Consider the following 21,817-nt stretch of genomic DNA (forward strand, 5'->3'; position numbering starts at 1 on the left):
AACTGATTTATTTGAAAGAAAATCAATCGATGTAATATAGAACAAGCCGACTTGACCTGCAGGTAAGATCAACTTTTTCTATTTTCGTAATGAATTGCCTTATTCCGACACCCTTTACATCCAGAAACAGATAATGATCGTGAATATTGAAATATGTGCTGTGTAGCGAGCATCTTCAAAATAAATATGCATGAACAGTGCATGCATAAGCAAAAGATCTCGCTAATGGAATCTATGCCGACGTGAGCGGAGACACTTTTTACTTTTTTGCGTAATTTCGAAACTGCCACAAACATACAAACACTAAGAAAAATATTAAATACCATACACAAGCCCACATTCTTTACACACAAAGAAACAAGCAAATGAAATGGAGAAAATACATTTTCAAAATATTTAAATAACAAAAATAACACAGTGGTAAGCATATAATAAATTGTTGCAAGCGAGTGCCGATCTTGTACGCCTAGGGTCGAAAAGTGTATGCGACAATAACGACAACAAAGCGAAAATGAACTGAGCTGCCGAATCCAGCCATAGCGGGCGCTATTGACAAGCGCGAAGCGATTCGTGTAGGCCGATACCGTCCGTCTAATGACGTCTATGCTTTCGCTACCACACCGACGCAACCCGCCGCCTGTACCAGCAACAAAAAAAATAACAAAGTTTACCGCATATGTTGGCGCTGCAACCAACGCACGACCGCTAGCCGCTATGCCCTGGCAGTTGGACGACGCGACTCATAACGTGATAATCGGGCGGCCAGCCGAACCGCTAAAAACCGACACATTCGGAAATTACTTTGTAGAAAGTTATTTTATTCAAAACATTTTTTAAGTAGGTGCAATATTATTTTGCTGAATGGTGAAATATTATTTTCTATTCGAGCATACTCAATATTAGCCACGCAAAAAGTTAAACTAAATTATATGCTAACTAAATGAAAAACGTTCCAAAATACGGACAAATGCATTTGTGGACTGAAAAAAGTCTAAAATATTTGTGTTTGAAATATGAGAATCCTCACAGATTACTGTTGAAATTTCGAAAGAAATAAAATGAGTTCAAAACTAAAAAATATATATATATTTATATATATGTGATATTGATTTCATTTAAATATAAATTTCAATTCGACAACAATTTAAAAATTTAATTAAAAGTTTAGCTAAATAAAAATTATGTTTATTATTTACCAATTTTACCCGAAACTATTTTATAAAATTATTTGCTTTAAATATACATATGTATATTGTCAAAGCCTTTTTAATAACACAAGCATAAAATTTTGTAATAAAAATTTAAAATAATTTAAAATAATTTTAGTTAGTATTTCAATGAATAATAAATAACTAATATTTTAATTTAAATAAAAACAATTTTTTTTTATGAAATATTTATTTCTGGCTTATATCTCAAAATTTAATATTTATTATTAATAATTTTATAAATAATTTGAAAATTTAATAATTAATATTTAAGTTAAAATAAATTAAATTTTTTTTATTTTCTATTAAATAATTTTTGTTAATATTTTAAAATAAAAACTCATTAAAAATAATTTAAGAAATAAATTATTAATATTTTAATTGAAATAAATTAAATTTGTTTATCAGCCTGTGAAATAATGTTAGTTAATATTTCAAAATTAATTTAATTAATAGTTAATATTTAAAAAAAAATAAATTATTATTTTTTTTATTATCTCTGAAATATTTTTGGCTAATATCTCAAAATTTAATATTCATTATTTATAACTTATAATGCTAAAAAAATATTTTTTCTTTCATGAAATAATTCTAGTTAGTATCTTGAAATTTAATATTCATTATTAATAATTTTATAAATAATTTAAAAATAAAATAATTCGAATTTTAATTAAATTTATTAAATTTTTTTATTTTTCTATGAAATAATTTTTGTTATTATCTCCAAATTTAATATTCACTAAAAATAATTTTATAAAAAATTTTAAAATTAATTAATAAATATTTTAATTTAAAAAAATTATTGAAAAATAATTTTAGTTAATATATCAAAATTTAATATTCATTATTCATAATTTTAGAAATAATTTAAAAGTTAAACAATCAATATTTTAATGAAAATATTTTTTTCCCTATTTTTCTACAATAACAAAAATTAAATCAATCCCTTTGAGACATAAATTATAATAAAATATTTTCTAATTAACTTCATTATAAAATCTATATTCACAAATAAACTTCAAATTTATAAATTATTGTTCATAGAATATTTTATATATAATAATAATTATAAAAAATTATTATGAATTATATAAATGAATTATTATAAATTGTATGATAAAATAAATAAATCAAATTTTTTTTAAATCAAAAAAGAAATAATCGTAAAAAATTAAAACTTAAATCTAAAATTACGTTACACTTATTTAATAAAATTATTTCTTCGTTAAAAATTAAAGGACTTTATCGAGGTGATAATTATTGCTGTTTTCGAAGTGATACTTATATAAGCGTTTAACTGGCGGAAACAAGCAAAATGCAAGTTTTCGATAATACTATGGTGAGTTGTTTCATACAATTTCATTTCGATTCGTTTTGTTTTTTTCTTCAGTTTCTAAAGCAATTTTCTTAATATATTGTATATGAATATTTTAAATTATTTTTTTCAAAACTTTTTTTTTTAAATAAACATTTATATATCATTCAAAAACTTTGTGGATTATTTTGACGAAATCTTGATTTCCTTGATACGACTTGCTTACAGCGGGACGTTCCCACACATGTCGAGTCTACGTAGAAGGAACGGCCCGAGTTTTTATCCGTTCAAGGAGCAGCTCGGCAGCATTCAAATTACTTTAGGGTTGTTTTCTGCCGCTACGACAACAAGTGGGGTTGCCATAATCCCACAATGGGTGTCAGTAATAATTTTATACAACCTACTGTTATTCACTCAGCTATATTTTGACAACAGCTATTGTTTTTACTTTCTGTTCAGTACGAAACTATTTTAAGAGTGTATTTCGTGATACATTGGGCAGGTTTAGACTTAGATAATATGTCAAGCGTGTAACAGTAATGTAAACAAAATGTACAAGAGATGCTCCATTGTTTACCTGGTGCCTTGCTCTTGACATTTCCTGCAGTCGTCACGACCTGTAAGCCCCATTCTGCATTCGCGTGCCGCCACAAGTCTACGTTTAGTGAGTATTTCAATCATGTTCCTACAGTCTCTTCTATCTATCGGATAACAGCCGTACATCACTCGTGGCATTATCGTCCACTAGCTCACTGCCATCGATGCCTTTGGCACCTGGCACCCAGTAGAATTGAAGGCATTTGTTCCTAGCGACACTTTCTACTACTGCCCTGCCTTCCAAGACACTTCTGGACACATTGCCTTGATTGCTGCTTAGCAATCATCATAGATGTTAACTCTGAAGTTGTCTTCTGACGCATTAGAGGTTAGCTCGGCCGTTTTCCCAATAACAAAAACATCCGCTTGAAATATAACTCAGGGATCTAGCAGCCGAAAAAGCTGCCAAAACGAAGTTACCCTTTCAGCTATGCCCGAAGATTCTATATGCAAATTCTTAAGCCACCGGTAGCCGTCTTGTCGATTTTGTCACGCAGTTATTCGCGAAGAGGTCTATAGGTGGCAGGTTTAGTATTTATTCAAGAGCCACAGCTGGGTTGGTTCTTCAAGCTTCCGTGATACACAGCGCAACGAGTCGCGGTACCCTTTCTATTGGCTTCCGGTAGGGAGATTTCCGTATGCCTGTGCACCACACCATATCAACGTAGAGCAGAATTGTTCTCGACGTTTACTCTTCTCAATGATGCGCTGTCTTAGCGTGACTCATACTATTAGTTAATAGTTTCAGCAACTGAAACTTATTCTACATCTAATATTAAAAAAAAAAAAAGCTGACATTCGCTGCCAAGCTAGATTTTCCCAATTAAATTTTCCAAACTTCTCTCTATGGAGTTGTTGATAGAACAAAATGTAAATCTCAGATCATTGGTGAACGTAAGCTAACACTATCGCCGATATCATCACTATACCACTCGAAATCCACGAACTGGTACGAGGTAGCCGATACCTTCAAGATGCAAATGGAACGTGTTCTCCTCTTTTGGCACAGTGCAAATTTTTTCGGTTCTCAGACCTATAGAGAATGCTCGCTGAGAAGAAATTTATAGGTAATCGCCGGAACTGGGCCTTTATTGAAACAAGAGACAAGTCGCTCAATTTTTCCCAAAATTATCAATGTCTCTAAAGCCATTCGAACTGTTCAGTCAATCTTCTAACTTTAACATCCTCTACCAATACCATCTCCACATCCACCCTTATATGCAAAGTTTACGCTTTTTGAATTCGTCTCTATCTTTCGCCTTGACATATTAACCAAAAATAGCATAATTCATTAAAGCTAAACTAAATTTTGTGAGTGCTGCAGTTTCCTTAACCCAATTTAATTGGATACATGCAATACACAATCGTCGGAAATCAGATGAAAAATAACTTTCGATGACTATAAAGACTTTTTAGATCAAAAGAAGAATGTTGCAAAAAATTATAGCAAATGGGTTATAATAACAGAATAAAATTTTGGTGTAAATAATTACAAAATATTTTAAGTGGACGCATTTTTCCAGTAGTATTATTAAATTTTGGGCCACTTTAAATAGATTAAACGTTTAAAAAAAACGCTTTGTTCCACCGATTTAATTATGCATTAAATGCCAGCACAAAGTTATAGCTTTAAAATAATAATTAATATTTATGCCTGCTCACATTTATGAGCGTAATTATTATCAGTCATATACCCGTTATATACCCGTAATATATGCGCATAGATGTGTTGCTTTTGAAGATCCGTTTTGGCTGTAAATGTGTGGTCCATAAACCGGCCGGCCGGCACTAAGCACTTTTACATAGTTTTGTTTGGTCTGTGCTAGACGCCATAGTACAGTTAATTGTGCGAAAGTGAAAAACTATATTGCAAAAACCAAAAAAACAAAAAAGGAAAGAGAAATATAATGACTTGCAAGCGCTGCACTTAATGGCCGACAGCCAAGTGGGTCACTTATGTTCCGAGGTGGCAAATGATTGCAAGTGCACAGCTTTCATGAAATACATATAAACATGCATGCATTAGTATAAATAAATATATATATATACACATATACATATTAAGTTAAGTAAGTATATACACAGCTGCCAGATAATTTACTTCGCTTCTGCCGTAATCAACTGGCCATTTCCGCTGGGTTGCCATTAAAATCAACTATTTATTTATGTTATGTGATTCACTTGAGCCGCTTTTATAGGAAATTATAGACATATACATATACGTTCCAAATGCATGCGTGATGCCATAAAAATCACCGTAAATCTAAAGTCTTACAGAAGATTTGTTGTATTGATTGCATACCATGCGCGGCTTCCGTTCATCAAAACCGTTGACGTGTAGTCATGTGAAGTGATTTAAAACGCACTAAAGTTCAAATATTATATAAAAAATTTAAAAAGGCTTCTTTAGTAATTTTATCAACTGAAATGTTTGAAATTATTTTAGTTCAATAATGCAATAATAGACAGCGAAAATTATATGTAAATAAAAACGATTATTCATTAATTGAAGCAAAATTTAGAGTTAATTATAGAATGTTTTAAAGCAATTAGACAAGTCATTAAGTTTGTCTCTATGTAATTTCAACAAAGACTGCTCAACTTTCTTAGAGATCATAGCAAATAAAAATCAACATCCTCTAATTCAGGCACGAAAACAATCATTAATCATGCCTCTGTAACGTTCCTCATTGCTCTCATTTATTGTAATGTTATGGCCAGCTTCATTTTTGAAGAAATATGGACCAATGATTATAATCGAAATAAATACGACAATTTGGTTTATTAACGCTGAACAAAATTTACTGGTGAAAATCGGTATCGATGGCCCTCTCGTTTTTGGCTCATTCACCGAACTTGCGTCGCGCTTGATGCTCGTTCGCCTTCAATTCTTATACGAGTTGGATTTTGTGAGCCTGCAAATTAAAACCACAGCTGTCATTGTTGCGCGCGATGGCGGATGGATTCATTCGGGTCTTCTTCGATACTCTGCTCTACAGCAGCAATAGCGTCTAGGGTGTGCAATAATGGGCGTCTCGGAGGATCGCATTATCTACTACAGTAAACGCCTAATCAGACTTTTAATGGGTATACTTGTAGGTCGCTTTGTCGACGCTTAAAATTGAATTAGTGGAGTTTTTTTTCTAGCTTCACAAAGCACTAATCATAATTAGTCCAAGTGCGATGCTGTTTTGTGATTAGCGATCTAACCTAAACTTACATACCCAAATTAAATTTTATTTTTTGTTTTAAATTTCTTTAAAATAAAACAAATTAATATCGAACAGCTGGACAAGCCAAAATTTCCATCATCTCCGTAATCTTTCACTTGTTGGCAGCCAAACAAGTTTTTATTGTATTTTTTTACTTTTATTTTTATGTTATTTTTTTATTTATTTTTTTTATTAATTTTTTTTAATCAATGTTTTTTTTTAATATTTTTGTTTTTTATTTCCTTTTTTGCTTACTTTGGTTGTTGTCTTTTTTCCCCTTCTGCTTGGTATTTTTCACATTTCTTGTTTAACTTTAATATTATTTGTTTCAAGTTTCATAATTTTTCTTATTAATTGATGAATAACATGGTACCTTCTAGAATGTTTGAAATGTTCGAAAATTTTGTTCGATCTGCTGCGTGCAACGGAAAATTAAACTCAAATGTTGATACAACGGAAAATATCAAAACATTTTGAATTATTTTAGAAACACATAAAGCAATCACATAATTCCATACAAAAAAAATATTATTTAGACAGTAATATGTATATGTGAATGTGTTTGTGGAAAATTAATGGTGCGTCGGAAAAAGCAGAGCACAAATGAAAAAAAAAGGAAAAAGACAAAGCAACAACTAATGAGCAATTTGAGCTAATGAATAAATGTAAATTTAGCAAAATTTAGAAAAATGTCAGGATTACTTGGCTGGCGAGCGTTATGAAATCAAAGATTTTGGAAATATTTCAAAATTATGTTAATTTCGTATGTATGCTGGCTGCATACAATAACTACATACATACGTATATGTATTGGTATAATATTGCGCGATCAGCATTTGTATATATTTATTTGCAACAACTGCAAAGGCCATCGATCAGTCGCATTTGGGAGCACATTGCCACTGCCAGCGAACTTGACTAATGTGAAAGTACAAACTAGCATATATTTAGCTTAAATTTGTATATTTATATGTCGGTGGGCCTGTAGTGTGTGCCCTAAATGTATCTTCGCACACATTGAACGCATGTAACCAATAATTTGTTTATTTGCAACCAGTTCAATTGAATTATACGATGGATGTGAGACAAATTTATGTAATATCGCTGAAAAGTTCAAGAATGTTTATATACATGTACATACCCATATATAAGGTTGGAAGGTATCTACCTTCCGCTTTTTTGTCTTTTGAATTTCGCGGCTATGTACAAAGCGCTACAGAGCTCGTATCTGGCAACACTATACATAATTTGAAAGGTCTTGACATAACCTACAAAACAACGCTCTGCATGATTAGTTTGGATATTGCGTTCAACAGTTATAGACGTGTAAACATAGAGTTCACTAACGCCGAAATTCGCGCTATTTTAAAGTTTTCCTTCGTTAAAGGCAAATCCGCTAGAGAAACGTTCCGTGAGATTAATGGTGTTTTGGGGGATGGTACTCTATCACTTCGAACCGCGGAGGAATGGTTTCGACGATTCAGAGCCGGTGAAAACGACACCATGGATAAGCCAGCCGGCGGAAGACCTGTGACGACAAATACCGATCGAATCATGGAATACATCGAGTTAGACCGGCATATGGCATCTCGTGACATCGCCCAGGAGATGGGAGTTAGTCACCAAACCATTTTGAACCATCTGCAGAAGGCTGGATACAAAAAAAAAGTTTGATGTTTGGGTGCCACATAATTTGACGCAAAAAAACCTTCTGGACCAAATCAACGCCTGCGATATGCTGCTGAAATGGAACGAACACGTCCCATTCTTGAAGCGGATGGTGACTGGCGACGAAAAATGAATCACATACGACAATATCAAGCGAAAACGGTCGTGGTCGAAGGCCGGTGAATCGTCCCAAACAGTGGCCAAGCCGGGATTGACGGCCAGGAAGGTTTTGCTGTGTGTTTGGTGGGATTGGAAGGGAATCATCCACTGTGAGCTGCTCCCATATGGCCAGACGCTTAATTCTACCATCTACTGCGAACAACTGGACCGCTTGAAGCAGGCGATCGACCAGAAGCGTCCAGAATTGGCCAACAGGAAGGGTGTAGTGTTCCACCAGGACAACGCCAGACCACACACTTCGTTGATGACTCGTCAGAAGCTACGGGAGCACGGATGGGAGGTTTTATCGCATCCACCATATAGCCCGGACGTAGCGCCAAGTGATTACCACCTGTTCCTGTCCATGGCGAATGCCCTTGGTGGTGTGAAGTTGAACTCAAAAGAGGCTTGTGAAAAGTGGCTGTCCGAATTCTTCGCAAATAAGGAGGGGGGCTTCTACGAGGAAGATATTATAAAGTTACCGTCTAGATGGAAACAGATCATCGAACAAAACAGCGCATATTTTAACTAAATCCGATCACTGTAACTTTTTATAAAGCATTGCATGAAAAACAAAAAAGCGGAAGGGAGATACCTTCCAACCTTATATGTATTTTTTTTACGTTTGTATATATATATATATATATGTGCAAACATATAGACTAATGCTATACATATATAGTTTTATAGATTTACACAGAAATAGCCCAAGTAAGAGTACTGAAGCAAATATAAATAAGTTCACATTAGTCATATCCAAATACATACATACGTCTCTATATAAAAAGACACAAACATAGAAATACTCTATATCGCACGACACAAAGACAGATTTTATGCTGAAAATGCAACTGTAGCTAAAAATAAATGCGTGCCAAGGGAGATGAGAAAAAACCGAGAACAATAAAATAATAAGGAATTTCTACTAAAGAAATAAATGGGTGAAGCTATGCTCAAACGTTATTACTATAAAAGAATTTTAAAAAAATTTGGACATTATACAATATTTCTAAACCATTTAATTTTCATGCGTATTACACGTTAATTCACAGCGGATGTATAGTCCAATATATACAACAAATACTTGAATTGATATTTACCATATTGGACTCTGCCGCTACCTAACGTAACCAGCTTTTGCAATTTTAGTTTCCATTTCTTGCCCATATATACATATATAGTCAGCATGCGGTATATGAGCCACCTGCTGGCTATAAGTTTCATCGAAATTGAACTACCAATCTGCCGTCGCATTAAGAAATGATACAAATGAACAACCGCACAAATTATGTGAAGTTAAAATCTCTTCTCAAACATTGCGGTATCTCGAAGTATTAAAACCATACACGTATGTTTCCAGTTTCCATATTCGATGAACGCTCAAGATTATTAGAGAAATGAAAGTTTGAGTATATAAAAATTATCAGCGTGACGAACCGAGTCGATTTAGTCATGCCCAACTGGCTATCGCTCTATACGTCTGCATAAACACAAACTATTCCCTCAGTTTCCAGTCCTCTTCTTCTCAAGAAGCTGCTTATTTGTTGGAATCACCGATATCAATCATTATAGAATATAGTATGCCATGCAAATTGATCGATCAAAATCAAGTCCTTGTATGGATAAAAATTTTATTTGACGAGACATCTAGAAGAAATTTATTTGGCTAGGAGTTTTGTCTAAAGCAACAATCTACAAAAAAAAATATTCAGATCGGATCACTATAGCACCTGGCTACCTTGCAAACTGATCGTAGAAAATCATGTTCTTGTATGGCAAACTCTTTTATTTGACAAGATATTTATATAATAAACATAAAATTTGGCAAGAACAATTTTCCAGAATAATGCTACAATCTCTGAAAATATTGTTCAGATCGGACCGCTATAGCATACAGCTGCCATGCAAACTGAACGATAAAATCAAGATAAAGAGCTTTCTAACCCTTTCATGCTACAAGGATACACCTGTGAGTAATACCTCTCACTCAATAGTTTCAGTGCAGTTTAAGTTAACATATAAAAAATAATTATCTTCATCATTTGACGTATCTTTTTTTATTTTATTCCATCTCCGAAGTATTGTAAGAATATACACGTATTGAGGAAAACTCTCGACATTTGATAGTGGCACTATTCAAAGGATACACAAATACACCCACACACATAAAACCATTTCGCTTGAAATCCATAAAAACTCAAGTCATTAGCAGTTGGGGCAATATGTCAAAACGTTTTCAGCTTTAATCGACAAAACGAGTGCAAATGATGGACAGACGATAAACAAATTTAATTGAATGAAAAAAGAAAAAAATATATATGCACGTGTAATTAAAACTTCAAAATATGTACATACCGACATTCGCACAAACATATTTATATACATACACATATACATTTGCTTGCATGTGTGCATTTTAAATGGCACGAAATAAAGTTGTTTCAGCACCCACAAAAACATTTGGGGGAAACGAGTGCTTTTGCCGAGAAAAAAAAATGTTTTTCCATAAACATTTTCACTTTAGTAAACAAAACTTTTTTGCTATAACAAATTTAATAATCATTTGCGCTTGATCGCTATCGAGCGTAAGCAATTTATTTGGCTCGCTTTTATTGCGAAACTAAAAAAACACACTATCGTATTGGTCAAGTTAAATAAACTGTTTTGATAGCTAGCCATGAGGAAATACCGCTTTTATTATTATTATTATTATTATTGTTTAATTTTGTTTTTTTCCTCAATTGGTGGGTAAGAGTAATGTGTTAATTTGTATTTTGCCTTTACGAGTTCGTTCATGTGAAGAGAAACAAAAAAAAAAGAATATTGCACAGCATTGTCTTTCCTTGGATAATAATTCATATCCAATTGCGTGAAGATATCTAGTCAAATAAAAAGTTTTCCATGCAAGTACTTGATTTGGATCGAACAGTTTGTATGGCAGCTAGAGCCATAGTGGCACGTTCTAAACAATTTTTTCGCAGTTTGCACCGTTTCTTTGGACAAGAATTCACGCTGATTTTCTTGAAGATATCTCGTCAAATGTAAAAGCTTTCCATATAAGCACTTTATGTCGATCGTTCAGATAGTATGCCAGCTTTATCCTGTAGTGGTCCGATATCGGCTGTTCCGAGATATCAGTAATTTTTTGGGGAGAAAAAGACGTGGGGAGAAAAAGACGTGTGCAAAACTTTTTAGCGATATCTCAAAAACTAAGATATTAGTGCGGAGGCAGACGGGCATCGGCTATCCTTGTCTTCATAAAAAATCTGTATAAATTTTATTAAAATCCACAGAGCGGTTTTCGAGCTATAGTGGTCACCAGTTCATAAAACATAGCTTTGAAAAAAAAACGTAGTTGAAGTTTTACACGAACGTTCCAAAACGCACGAGAGCACTTGGCTAATTATTGAATAACTCAAAAAGTATTTGTCGGACTTATTTCAAATTTTCAGAGAATGTTTCTAAAATATTATACTTTAGGAAAATGTAAAAATTTTCAAAATTTGTTTGAAAATTCTGACTCCCCCTAACCCGTTAATACAACACCTAATCTACAACAGTATAGCGAGACTCTGCAACCCGATACGCAGTACTGCGCTTTTGGTGGATTTTAGCCTTTCTGTATTTAATTGCCATTCCAAATCGATATTTTGTTAGATTTTTGAAATTGGAAATGCCTAAAATGATACTATGTTGTTGTTAATGTTCAATTGTTAACTAATTACTTTAATTAAAGGCAATAAAAAAAAAATGTAAACAAACATTATTTGGTTTTATGGTTAGAGTATAATTCGCTAGACGAGTATTTCGCTAAACACACACAAAATGTACATTAAAACTGCATAGCTATATAAACATTAAGGTTTTTAATGGCAGCCATTTACGTAGTGTTGACTGATTTTATCGTTTTACACAGCCTAAATATAATATACGCTTAACCTAACACAATGGTATATTGGTAAATAAATTTCCATATATTTGTGTAAGTATTTTTATAACTGATAATATGAATGCATACAATGTGGTTTAGACTCGGTGGCGAAGGATTAATTTTTAATTGCGCCAAAAACTGTCGGAATTTTTTTTAGTTCCTCGTGTAATAAAATATGTAAACACAAAAAAAATAAATTATTATTTCATTTAAATATTTGCACATGCATATCTATTTTTTACCTGTTTAACTTATTTAGTAAATATTAGTCAAAATTTAACTGCCGAAAATTAAACGGCACAAATTGCGCCTTTTCTAAATGGCTTTAAAAGTTGTAATATTTTTTTTTTACATGGGAATTGATAACTTAGTATACTTTTTTTCATCAAATATTGCTTTACCTGTTTCGACCTAGGATTTTTAGGCTTCTAAATTTGTGAGAACTTTAGTAAGATTATAAAACTTTTTTAAGAAAATAATTATTTTTAACCAAGAGATCTAAATAACAGTGTGTGTTGTTGTAAAGTCATTATAATGCCTCTGCATATTACAAAATGTATAGTAATGCGCTTCCAGCTAATAAAAGTTCAACCTGATTCCTGGTTCATCGACAACAGACATATACATATGTACATATAACCTAGTACTGATATGCTATTTAGACGATCTTGGCATCACAATATATTATAAACTTAAGCTAAGCCGTGACTCTTGGCAGTTAGGATAGATTATGTTCGATAACTAAACTAGGGTTCTTACTAGCACTACCATATGCAGTCCTTTGTGCAATCATAAATAATAGAACTCCTGTATTCGAGTTTTGTCTGTATACTATATTTATGTCTTAATTTGTATATTTTCTTCTTCTCACCAACTCATTTATTAACTATTTTTATTATGACAATTTGTTTATTATATTCTCAACAATTCTTTTGTTTTTTATACACACACACAGCGCCGTGCATCACGACGCGCTTCTCTGCGCCGCGGCTCCATTTCAGTGCTGCCACAAAAGTCTGCCGAAATTCCATGGGACATTCTGGAGCGTCTATTGTTGCCATTCCTGTTCTGCCATGTTGCCGCATTGATTATCTCAACATTGTTGCACGCATTGGATATTTCGCATGTCTCCACGTTTGCGGTATTCGTTTGGTTTGCACTCTCCACTGTCGGAGCGGTGCTCTTCTATCATTTCGTTAAGGTGAGTGATTGAAAAATAATTAATAAGAAAATAAGCCATTAAAGAGTAAATGTGCGCAGTATAAGGAATAGTTGATGTATTTAATGTAATTGCAATAATGATTTTTAATAAATTTAAAGAGATAATGAAATAAAGCATATTTAATTTTTAAACGGATTCTACGGCATACTCTTACATATTGGCGTGAACGGATTATAAAATGAATACTTTAAAAATATAAAAATTCCTACAAAGTCTAAATATAAGCAGAATACGCAAACTTGGGAAGATATGCAAAGCCAAATAAAAAGCAATAATGAAAAAAAAAATTATTTTAATTTAAAAAAAAATATTAAAAAATACAAAAAAAAATTTTAATAAATAATAAATAAAAATAAACATATCAACTCAAGCAAAAAGCATTTATTCGCTCAAAAATAAAATTGTATATGCATGCATTTATTAGTCTCACCGCTATAAATAGCCAATCCAATCAAAATAGCCCAGCAACGACTGTCAAAGTGATAAAAAGTAGCGAAGTGCAAAGAATTCAAGGTCGAATTGAAATAAATATTGAAAAAAAAACTCGTAAATATAAAATATATCGCATGCGAATCATACAAATAGTGTGTAAACACATATTGATACGAAATTGTTTGCAAAATCATGAATACCGATCAAATGTAAATATATGCGAAAATTGAGTCACAAATATATTTCTGTGTTACAAAATAATGAACCAAATTTAAGTTATACGGCAAATAAAAATAACAGTAAAACAATTTTTTTTCACAATTTATGTATATTTACAGTTATTTATTTATTTTTTATTTATTTTTTTATACATAGCCGTTATCTTTTAATAGATTTTAAAAATATTTATTTTCAATTATATTGCAAATGGCCTAAATGGGCAGAATATCGCACTGTTCACCATTTACACACATACAAATATACATACATATGTAGCTTTAAGCCTCAGAGAGCAATTAATCGTGATATATGGTATTGTCGTAATGATTAAATATAAAAACAAAAAAAGTTTAACTTTGGCTAAACCAAAGCTATAATATCTTTCACAGTTGCATTTCTTATAGCATAAAATGATATAAAAATATTTATTTTGATTTTTATCGGACAATTTCTATGGCAGCTTTATGCTTTAGTTGTCCGATCTTAACAATACGTTCGGAGATTAAAGCGTTACTTTGGATAATAAACTATGCCGAATTTCGTGTGGATGATTTCTCAAACAAAAAAGTTTTCCATAGAAAGACATGTATTTGATCGTTCAGTTTGTTGGCAGCTATATGCTACAGTGGTCATATCTGAACAATACGTGCACAAATAATAGCGTTGCCTTTGATAATAATCTATACAGAATTTCGTTAAGATATCTTGTCAATTAAAAAAGTTTCCTTACGAGAACTTGATTTTGATCGTTGAGTTTGTACCGTAGCTATATCTTAAAGTGGTCCGACAAGTGAGTAGCCGGACATGGCTAAATTGTCACAACATTTTGTAGACTTTTTAACAATTTTACTGCAATTTACGGCAACTTAGATCATAAATAGCTGCAACACACTATTTCTTGCTTAGTTAGTTGGTTGAAAAAGGGAGTGTGACCAATAAGAAGGCTTAACCTCTGCTCCCACCATAGCACAAAGCAATAATGTGGTGGATAACTCTTTCGAGGAAGATATTTGTTTTCATACGTCTGAGGTTTGGACACTTTAATATTGCATGAGTCACTCATGCCCTTCATTGTTCCAAATCCGTTTTACCATGTAAATGTGCTATCCCAGCAATAAGTGATGGCCCAGTGATGGCACCAGTCATGATATGATACCGATTTACCGCTTTCTTAAAGTTAAAGTAAGTTTTTGAGGTACACTTTGTATTGGTGATTTTCTTTGATCTAAGGTGATCTGTTGCTTCAAGCAACCCCTGACGGATTTTGGGCAATTTGTAGGAACTGCTGTTTTGTTTGTCAGTTAAAACTATTTTTATTGTTGTTGTAATGGTAAAAAATTTTCGGCAAATACTTTTGAAAAATGGTGCCGATTTTAAAATTCTTGGTTGGATGAAAACCTGCGTGTATTCGTTCGTTCGGTGTTTGATTCGTCAAGAGATATTACGTTCGTTAGGCATATGTATATACGAGGGAGAAAAAAAATTTGTTTGTTTTGTTGTTGTTCCAATAGCAAAAAATCTATCCCAAATAATTTTGAAGAATGCTATTGAGTTTAATATTCTTGGATGAATAAAATTCAAGTAGTTCTGTGTGCCGTTGGAACAGAGAGTGCGAGAGGTTATGGTGTGCAAACAATGAGTACAGAAGTTACTAGAGAAGTATAATGCTGTTGATAAGTATTTAAATAAAGTTTAAGCAAGTGCTTTGACTAAATTGCCAACTTTCTGTAATTATTGTTTATAATCATTGTATTTATACTCGCATATTAAGAGAGCAAGCAATCAAGCTTTATAACACACAGCAGCTAATACAAATATTGGAACTAGAGCTAAATTTAATTTAAGTACACAAAAATATTCTAAAAATACATTGTAGTAGTAGTGGTCTTCATAGCTTTATCTTATATGCCGCTTACACAAAATCCCTCCAATACATACAACTTTCGCAATTGCCACAACAAACTCTAGCAAAATATAGTTGTGAGTAAGCAAGTTTGTGAACCTACTCAAAGCAAATCTAAAGTGACCACAGCAGCTAACAAACCTAAATTCGGAAATTGTACCAAGTAGGAATGTGAAGGTATATTTACAAAAGTATATTTACTTATATACATATGTCTGTATATATAGAATATTTTTGCAAGCACAACAACACTTGTAATCGACCGACCGCCTGCCCACTTAAGCTACGACAATAAGCACTTAAGCACATATAAAAGTGCACATATTCCTCTCATATAAGTGGCATACAGATATAGAACCAAATATATATATATATGTATAGTATATAAGTAAGTGGATAGCCTAAAATAACTAAAGGATATTATTGTCATGAAATCTCATTTGATTGTCAGCAGCAACATACGCACACACTACAGCTTAATACAAAGTATGTATGTATATGTTAGGGTCAAGAAAAATTGGAAACTGAACAGCATTCTTTTAATATGAAGAGCTCATACTTGGGCAGCGTTTTTTTGATATGTCCACCAACCAATTTTTCGTACCGTAAATTAAAAAAACTAAGAGATTTTTTTCGAACCACCCTAGTGTACATATACCTATAGATATATAATAGCTTTTTTCGACCCACCCTATTATACATATACCTATGTATATATATACACAGCTCCTTTGTCAGCTTAGCGCAAATGTTTATAAATACTTACGCATACATATGCAAATTTAAGTGTAAATATAATATAAGTGTACTAGCCAGCCTTAGAATTGTTATGAACTTGTTCATCATGGCAACTGGTCAGACTATTTTCAATTGTTTGTGCCGCAACACACACTCCTGTAATTTCATACCGCATTTGGCTATAGCTATACGGTCAACGGCTTACGGTACTAACTTACTTAGTTGGTTTGCATGAGTGCTTTGCTATCGCTTGATTATTCTATAGTTAGTTTAATAAGCCTATGATTATAATGTAGCTTCAAGAGTCTAAACCGCAAAGCAATTGAGTCCTATTGTTATTATTCGGCTTATTCGGCATTGTATTTGAGAATCATGTGAGTATTTTCGAAGACAAATTGGGCAGCTTAAATTATTTACTGAAAATAGAATCCAAATATGTACGAGTATACGCGTATTCATAGTATAAATAGACACATGCTTCTCAAAAGTAGAGAACGTATGCTAAATACAATTAGACTACTAAGTCTTATAGGACTAATTTATGAATGGTACGTAGAAAAAATCATATTTACAAGCCTTGAGCTTCTACCTTCAACTGAAAAATTATATCATAGGATTTACAATTAGAACAAAACAACAAACAAACGGCTTGTCATACCAAATATGGATTAAAAAATATTTACAATCGCCTTGCGTCTATCACAAATCTGTTGAAGCGACTAATTTCAATGCCAGCTAGTTCGTGCGGATGACTGAAGATATCAGATCCGAGATATATGAGCTGTAATCTAGTGAAAACTGGACGCTGGAGAAGTCCCGAGATGATTCTACCTCGCCTTCTTTGTGACAACTCTAACATATTTAGGCTTTCCCCAGAACTAGGGTGTAATGAGACAGAAACTATTATTCCATCTTTTCTAAATTGACTAACATATATTTACAGTAATTATATAGAGAATTCATTACTAGACTTAGTTGGCCTTGGTCCCAATAAGTCTACTGATACCTTAATTATATTATATACGCTTGCATTCAAAAAATTTACCAATCACAATTTACTTCCGATAGCTTTTCCAATGCTTAACTGAAAATATCTAATTCTTATAATGTCAACACTAAAGGGTCCTGAAATATTTGGATTACATCAATTTTTCCTTTCATCCATTGTACACTGTGTGGAGAGTAAGAAATTATAAAAACCTTATTATCCCTTCACAGCAAATCTACTTCGAATAATTGTTTTGCACATATCGGTTCAGTACTTTTTAAATTTAAAACAATTTTTTTCGTTGAGTTATAAAGTTGAAAAGAAAAAAAACAAATTTGCCTTAACATAGTCAAAATTCAACTGTTATCTTTTAAACGGTGAAGTTTACGAAAAACCCATAAGAGGCCATTTTGTAGAGCATTCAATGTCCTACAAAATCCGCGAAACGAAATATGTTTTGAAGCAGTTGTAAGCGAGATATGAATTTACTATATTATAATAATAGAAAAATGCAAAAAGTTAGTCGGAGGACCTGAACGTTACAATTAAGAGCTCATACTTGGAGAGCCTTTTTAGAGGTGTCTCTCATGAAATTTTTCAGTGTACTAAGCACAAAAACAGCAGTTTTGTTGATCTACGCTAATATATACATATATACGTATATATTATATTTGTATGTTTTTTTCAAATATTTTTACCGACGTTTGACCTTTATTTGCGCCCACATGCAAATAGATAAATTTCATTACATTAATTTATAGCTGCTGATTTACTTCGAAATTAATTGTCAGGCAACAACACTAATGTCAGGTTATATGTCATATAAATCATTACAGACGTCGACTGCCAAATATTAGTTTAACGCGAAACACACACAAAAATATATATGCATACACAAACACCTACAAATATATGTATGTATATACAAGTGAAGACAAATAACGAGCAAAAGATAAATGAAATCAACACAGCGATGTGGTAGGACAGTTAATGAGGCTGATTAGGATTGCGAGCAGGCACATAAACACACGAACACACACAACGAAGGTAAAGAATGAAACGAATGAGCGTAAAACAGTTAAATTACTTTATATGTTATATGCGCGGTTACGCACTAATATATTTCGTTAAATGTCAGTGCAGCTTACGACTTTTATGACGCGTTTGAAAATCTAGTTAGGCAGGAGGTACTAACGACGCACTCCGATCTGTGAAAGGTTAGTTAAAGGTGTTAAACATATCGATGGTTAAGCGAATATAGGCGTTTAATGGCAGTGTTGGGCTGTGACGCAGTGTTCCAATAAATTCTGCGGTGACATGCGCTTAACAAATTAACGCAGTCATAAATTCACGAAGCAATAAATGAAAAGAATAGAAAAACTCGAAATATATATTATAAATATAAATATCAAGCTAGCCTATAAAAGCTTAAGAAAGCAGTAGCGAGAAAGCAACGGTCGAACTCGCTAGAAAGCTGGCGTTTAAAGTGGAAGCTCAATACAGGTTTAATAAAAGTTATCGCTAAAAATTAAAGCGCAGTAAAAGTTTAAAAAAAGTTGGCGTTAAAAGAGAGAGCTCAATTCAAGCACGCTCGCGTGATGACATACTTACATGAAAGCTAGTGTAAAATGAAAACACATTTCAAGCGTAAAAAAGCTGGTATGAAGAGAAAGCTGATATAAAACGTGAAAGCTCATTACAACACATGAAAGCTCTACTGAAAAATGAAAACTCTATATAAGAGCAATAAATGGTTGAAAGCACAGTCCAAGCAGGCAGTTAGCCAGTCGCAATAAACTTTCAATGGAGGGCATTATACGCAGCTAGAAAAGCGCTTTAAAGACACAGAAACATGTTTTTCTACCCAAACGGACAACCCCACAGAGCCACTCGCATACACATAAGAATACCGTAAGCAGCAGCGACAAGCAACAGGATGAGAAGGTCATAGGCGAAAGTACAATAGACAAGGCGTAACTACAACATATACGAATACAAACATCTAAATAGTGAAAAGTAGGATGAAAACCAATAAAAAATGCTACCAGCAATCTCAAGGCTATTTAGACTATATACATATGTATGTATGTAAACGCCACTAGCGCAACTGAGCTGACCAACTGACAACCCTGACCCGGGCAAATGTAAGCAAGCCAAACCGTTATAACACCACAACGACACACACGCTTCGACATACGCTCCCAGCACTCCATTAGAATTTACTAGGCGTGCGTATAAAATAAGGATGCCTTGTTGAGTCGCATGCAGAAAACAAGCGGAAAAGGAAAGGGAGTGCTGTAGAGACAAAAGGCGTTTGCAAAATTCAGTAAGTGTAGCGAAAAATATTGTGCACAGAATAGTGATCTGCTTGTAGTTACTTTACAGTGCACACACTCTCATTTACGCGGCGCATAGCGCTACACAACCGAAACTCTCACTCTCATTTTTGCAATAAAATTGACAAAAAAACTACGATAAAGCGTTTGGTGAACAGTGTAACGCTACTTTTGGTAGTCATGGTGTTTTATATGAATTTTCTGTTTTGTAGGAATTTTAAAAATTTTTTGAACCTGTGAAACATCTCTTACGAAAACACAAACAGAACCTCAACTTTTATGAACTTGTGAAACATTAACGTTGAAAAGCGGAATTTTATGAACTTGTGAAACATCTCATTAGAAAAGCACACAAATAAACGCAAAATTGTAAGAGTTATCAGTAGACAAGTTAAAATCACGCTTAGGAAAAACAGTATACAACAAAAAAGTAAAGTGATGGGTTATAGGTATAATACGATAAATCGAACTATTCATTGAGAAGCCCATATATGCAATCAAAACTGAAACTTTAATCATACAAATATTTTGGCTAAAACTTTAAATTTTACGTAAAAGTAAGAAAGTTTGCGACTGCACGAAAACGATTAAGCCTTAATATTTGAGTTATTAAAAAAAAAGCTTATAGCGACTGTAATTTGGGCGGAAATCAGTATGGTCAACTAGGCTCATTGCAGCGGACGTTACAACATATCTCATCATATAATATGCGAAGCAGCAAAATTAACTCGAAATATTTTGAAATATTTTTTAATTAGATCAGCTTAATCCTTAGAAAATTAATTTTATTTAGATCACTGATAAGATAAGATAAGAGCTCTTTCACTATAGCACTAAAGTAATGTACCGCTATTTCTATATCTCGTACTATTCACGTCACTGTGCGAAAGCTAAGATAGGTTGCGCCTTGTAAAATCAATTCATTCAATTTTTCTACGTACTATGCTCCCGGCATATAAAGTAGTGTGAATTGCGTGGTAGAAGCCAATAATATACTTTTACCTCATTTCGCATGCAATAAATGAAGTGTGGATGAATATTTGGCATAAAAGCAAAGCTTCTGAAGAAACGCAGTTCTAAAAATAGTTCACTTAAAGTTGAAGTGCGTAATCAGCAAATTTACGAAAAATATGTGGAGGTGGCAATGTATTGCAATCAAAATTACCAGATGATTGAATTGGTTAAATTATATTATACATATACAGATCGAAAACAATGTTGTGATTCAATAAATATAAAAAATTGGCTATATTTCGGCAGCTAAAACTAAACTAACTATTGACAGACATTTTTTATTTCTTCGTTAATAGTGTTTATTTATACGCTAGTTTTGTAGTATTGTGCTAAGTTTTCATTCTTCCTATTAGTTGACAACTCCATTCATAAATATGGCTTAATTAAATATACCCACATACCTTGCGAAGGCTTTGTGAGACAACATATGATTGATCACAATTTGTAAATTTCACGCTTGGTTTTGTTTTTTTCTAATGGTGGTAACTCCATCCCAAAATACAGCACAGCATGTCAAGACTACCAAAACTTCAATACATTAAAAGAATTAGCAGGGAAACTTACACATATGTAGGACGTTGCAACTTATTAGCCCTATGTGTAAGCAAGGGAAAACCGAATAAACCATACACAAGACTTTCGGTTAGTTTTGTCAATTCGGTCGTAAGAACTCACTTTGATGGTGAATATAATTTGATTTCCGTAATATTACAATATAATATTTTTCATTTTCTAGCCCTGAAAAATAGTAATTTCACTTTCTTAACAATCATATCTAGAACTATAACTCAGCATCTAGTTAGAAGTAATAGAATTAAATATATATATATAAAGGCTATTTTCTGTCCGAAGAGGATCGGCAAAGTAGGCACTTT

General features: G+C 32.8%; 1 protein-coding gene across 1 annotated transcript in view; it reads left to right on the top strand.

The window, feature by feature from the left end:
- The first annotated feature begins 712 nt into the window (after window positions 1-712).
- LOC106614451 (D-beta-hydroxybutyrate dehydrogenase, mitochondrial) overlaps window positions 713-21,817 on the top strand; it is a 61,497-nt gene continuing 40,392 nt past the window's right edge. Inside the window, exons 1-3 of the mRNA XM_014230203.3 lie at window positions 713-837; window positions 2,447-2,547; window positions 13,046-13,291. Coding sequence (XP_014085678.3) covers window positions 2,524-2,547; window positions 13,046-13,291 — 270 coding nt within the window. The 5' untranslated portion in view covers window positions 713-837; window positions 2,447-2,523. The remainder of the gene's footprint in view (window positions 838-2,446; window positions 2,548-13,045; window positions 13,292-21,817) is intronic.

The sequence above is a fragment of the Bactrocera oleae genome, chromosome 4, assembly GCF_042242935.1.
Source record: "Bactrocera oleae isolate idBacOlea1 chromosome 4, idBacOlea1, whole genome shotgun sequence".
Classification (NCBI taxonomy): domain Eukaryota; kingdom Metazoa; phylum Arthropoda; class Insecta; order Diptera; family Tephritidae; genus Bactrocera; species Bactrocera oleae.